General features: G+C 34.0%; 1 protein-coding gene across 1 annotated transcript; it reads right to left on the reverse strand.

Annotated features, from left to right (window-relative positions):
• Positions 1-2,798: 2,798 nt before the first annotated feature.
• On the reverse strand, positions 2,799-3,146 carry LOC129921122 (uncharacterized). The gene has a single exon (XM_056002812.1). The coding sequence runs from the start codon at positions 3,144-3,146 to the stop codon at positions 2,799-2,801; it is 348 nt and encodes a 115-aa protein (XP_055858787.1).
• Positions 3,147-3,423: the final 277 nt, after the last annotated feature.

The following is a 3,423-nucleotide window of genomic DNA, read 5'->3' on the forward strand; positions in this document are numbered from 1 at the left end:
ATCATTGTTTAAACAATATATCTGTATATGGTACAAAAATTAAAATCGAATATTTTGTTAGAGAATTGCTTTGTAGATCTATTTCAATTTAAGTTATTACAAAAATAATAACATAATTTAATTTTACGTGGGGTGTTCATAACTAGAATATAATGTTCAACGAAATTCAGTGACCGACACTGGTGTCCATAACTGGCGCAATTAGACACTTTTGATGATATTAGTAATGGACACCGTTCTTTTTCTGCAGAATAGCAGTATAAAAGATCTCGCCGAATAGGCCCAACTATTTTCAAACCACTTTTTGTTTGCTCCTAAGGCCTAGTTTACAGTTCACCGTGTAAAAAAAAAAAGATTAAAAGCATCGCGTAGCGCTTTTAAATATGTTTATAAAGTGGGTTTCCTTTCGACTGTGTAAAATTACTTTAAAAAAGTGTGAAAGGAATCTGAAAACGATTCATTCGATTTATGCAAGGTGTGTGTATTGTTTGACAATCATTTTCATGCACACGCTAAAAACTTAGCCCTTGTTTGCCTATTTTTATTTCCCTTAAGCTCACACATACTAGCTTTTAATTTACAAAGAAAACTTCCACCTTCAAGTTTAAGGTCAAATCTTCTTTGTGTTCCTAAATCTTTCTTTTTAATTTTAAGGCATGTAACATTTTGTCTGGGTCCTTATTCTGGTTCTGCGAAAAAATGAAATGATAAAATTTTCACCATCGGAGTTTTCATTCGACTTTTATTTTATAATTCCATTTTTGCTTTTAATCTACCTGTCCCTAAATTTTTTTACTGATTGAAAATTGAGTTTTGTTATGCCTTGAACTTAGGCTAGGTTTAAACAGTATTTTCAAGTACTTGAGTGTTCGTCGGCGTCGACATTTCAGGCTATTATTTAAAAAGGCCAAAACATAAGCAAAACAAAGACGAAGATCTGCAAAGTGCATTAAATGTAGGTGAATGCTTAGCTGCATTTACACTCTCAGTTTTATCGCCGGTGAACGATGTTCCTTCTTGAACTAACACCGTACAACGAGAGAATGTCAGTAGTAAAACCGTCTTGTTGTTCGGTTCCAATTCAAAAACGGACATCTTACACACCGGCGATAAAACCAAGAGTGTAAATGCAGCTTAGATATGGGTGTCCATTATTAAAAAAATCGGGTGTGCACTACTGAAAAAATGGTGTCGGTAACTAAAAAACCGGTAAGGTATTACATTTTTAATTTTGATATTTTTAAGGAATTACTAAATTATTTATGCTTTCATTATATTTAAAAACCATTTCTTATAGTTAAATTAACCATTTATATTATTAAAATTGAAGCAGTGTAGGGAAAGTTATTGTTAAGATTACCTTGTTCAAATGTCCTTTAAATGAAAGACCGTTTTAATCAAGCAATTTAAAAATTTATTTAACAAAACGTTCCTTATTGTTCAGTTTTTCATTTGATAATAATAAATACAATTTATAAAATTTTGCTTGATAAAAACAAATTCCTTATCATTTAACAGATTGATAAAGTGTTTTATTTGTTCGGTGATTTAAAACGTTCTAACACTTCCTCCAAAAACACCAAACAAAAAATATAAAAAACTATTGGTCAATACCTATTTTCTTACGTAGCATCTGAAGTCGAACACGCTCAAGAGGTTTTGTAAGCAAATCTGCTAGTTGATCAGATCCTGGAATATGTTCCAATTGTATTTCACCTTCAAGAAAACGCTCTCGAACATAAAAATGGCGAACTTCAATATGCTTTGATCTTTTATGAAATTCTGGATTCTTTCCCAATTTAACAGCACTTGCATTATCAATATGTAATGTTGGTGCCGGTTCTTTTTGCCCAAGAAGTTCTTGCAAAAGATGTTTAAGCCACATAGCTTCCTTAGCACCTTCACTTGCAGCCATAATCTCAGATTCAGTTGTTGATAAGGCTACTGTACGTTGAAGTTGACTTGTCCATGAAACAGGCCCACCAGCAAACATTGCAATTACACCACTAGTTGATCTTCTGGTTTTAAGATCACCCACAAAATCAGCATCACTAAATATTTCTAGCTTTTGTTTGTTTTTGCTGTGGTATCTTATGAATTACTTGCTTGTACCACGGAGATAACGAAAAATACGTTTAACGCTATTCCAGTCATCTTTGGTAGGATTTTCCATTCTTCTTGCAGCAGAACTTACCGCAAAGGCAATGTCAGGTCTTGATGCTGTTGCCAAATACATCAAGCTCCCAACAACTTCTCTGTAAGGAACTTGCTCCTCAACTTCTTTAAATTTTGATGAATTTTCTTCCTCCCGACTCACTGGAGTCGTAACTGGATTACATTCACCCATTTTGAAGCGTTCCAAAATTCTTTCTGTATAATTTTCTTGGCTTAAGTTAATTGAACCATCGCTTGTAATTTTAATCTTCATGCCAAGAAAGTTATCAAGAGTACCAATAGTTATTTTAAATTCATTTTTAAGTTCATGAATAAAATGTTGAATTTCTTCTTCTTCGTCCATCGTCAACGTAAATCGCTACATACAAAACTTTTTCTTCTTCGTTGCGATAAAATAAGCATGGATCGCTTTACTGTTCTTCAAACCCGGCTTTTCCATGAAACTTAGGAAACGTTTATGCCAACAACGAGGGGCTTGTTTGAGTCCATACAAACTCCCTTTTAAACGACATACTTACTCTTCCAGTTCCATCTTGAAAACCTTCAGGCTGCTCCAAGTAAACTTCCTCCTCAAGAGAACCATATAAAAATGCTGTTTTGACATCAAACTGCTGCATTTTTAATCATCTCGATGCAGCTAAAGCTAAAAGCATGCGGACTGTGTCGTAACGTGCTACAGGACCAAAAGTTTCATTGTAATCAATACCTTTTTGTTGAACATACCCTTTTGCAACAAGTCGTGCTTTGTATCGAGGTTTCTCACCGTTTGTTGCATTTTTCACACGGAAGACCCATCGATTTTGAACAGTTTTCAAGTTTTTGGGTCTTTCTACAAGTTCCCAAGTTCGATTTTCTTCTAAAGATGATAATTCTTCTTTCATTGCTGAAAGCCATTCCATACTTTCTGGGGACTTTAAGGCTTCACAGTAAGACTTTGGTTCTTTGTTGAAATTACCTTCTTCTGCCAACATCAGAAACTCGCCTCTGTCATCCAGCTTGGCATTCTTCTTTCTCTTCTGTTGAAGACTTCATTTGCAATTACTTTTGCGCCATCAGCTTCATTTTTTTCATTCTCAGATTCAGGATCAATTTCAATAGGTTCTTCAACAATCGCATCATTTTCTTCAAGACAATCCGATACAACCTCTGATCTTTTTAGATTACTTTCTCCTTCATTGATGATCAAAAACTCAACCTTTTCTTTTTCTTTTTGAATTTTTGTATCATCATTTCGTATTTCATCTTCGA

The sequence above is a fragment of the Episyrphus balteatus genome, chromosome 1, assembly GCF_945859705.1.
Source record: "Episyrphus balteatus chromosome 1, idEpiBalt1.1, whole genome shotgun sequence".
Classification (NCBI taxonomy): Eukaryota; Metazoa; Arthropoda; class Insecta; order Diptera; family Syrphidae; genus Episyrphus; species Episyrphus balteatus.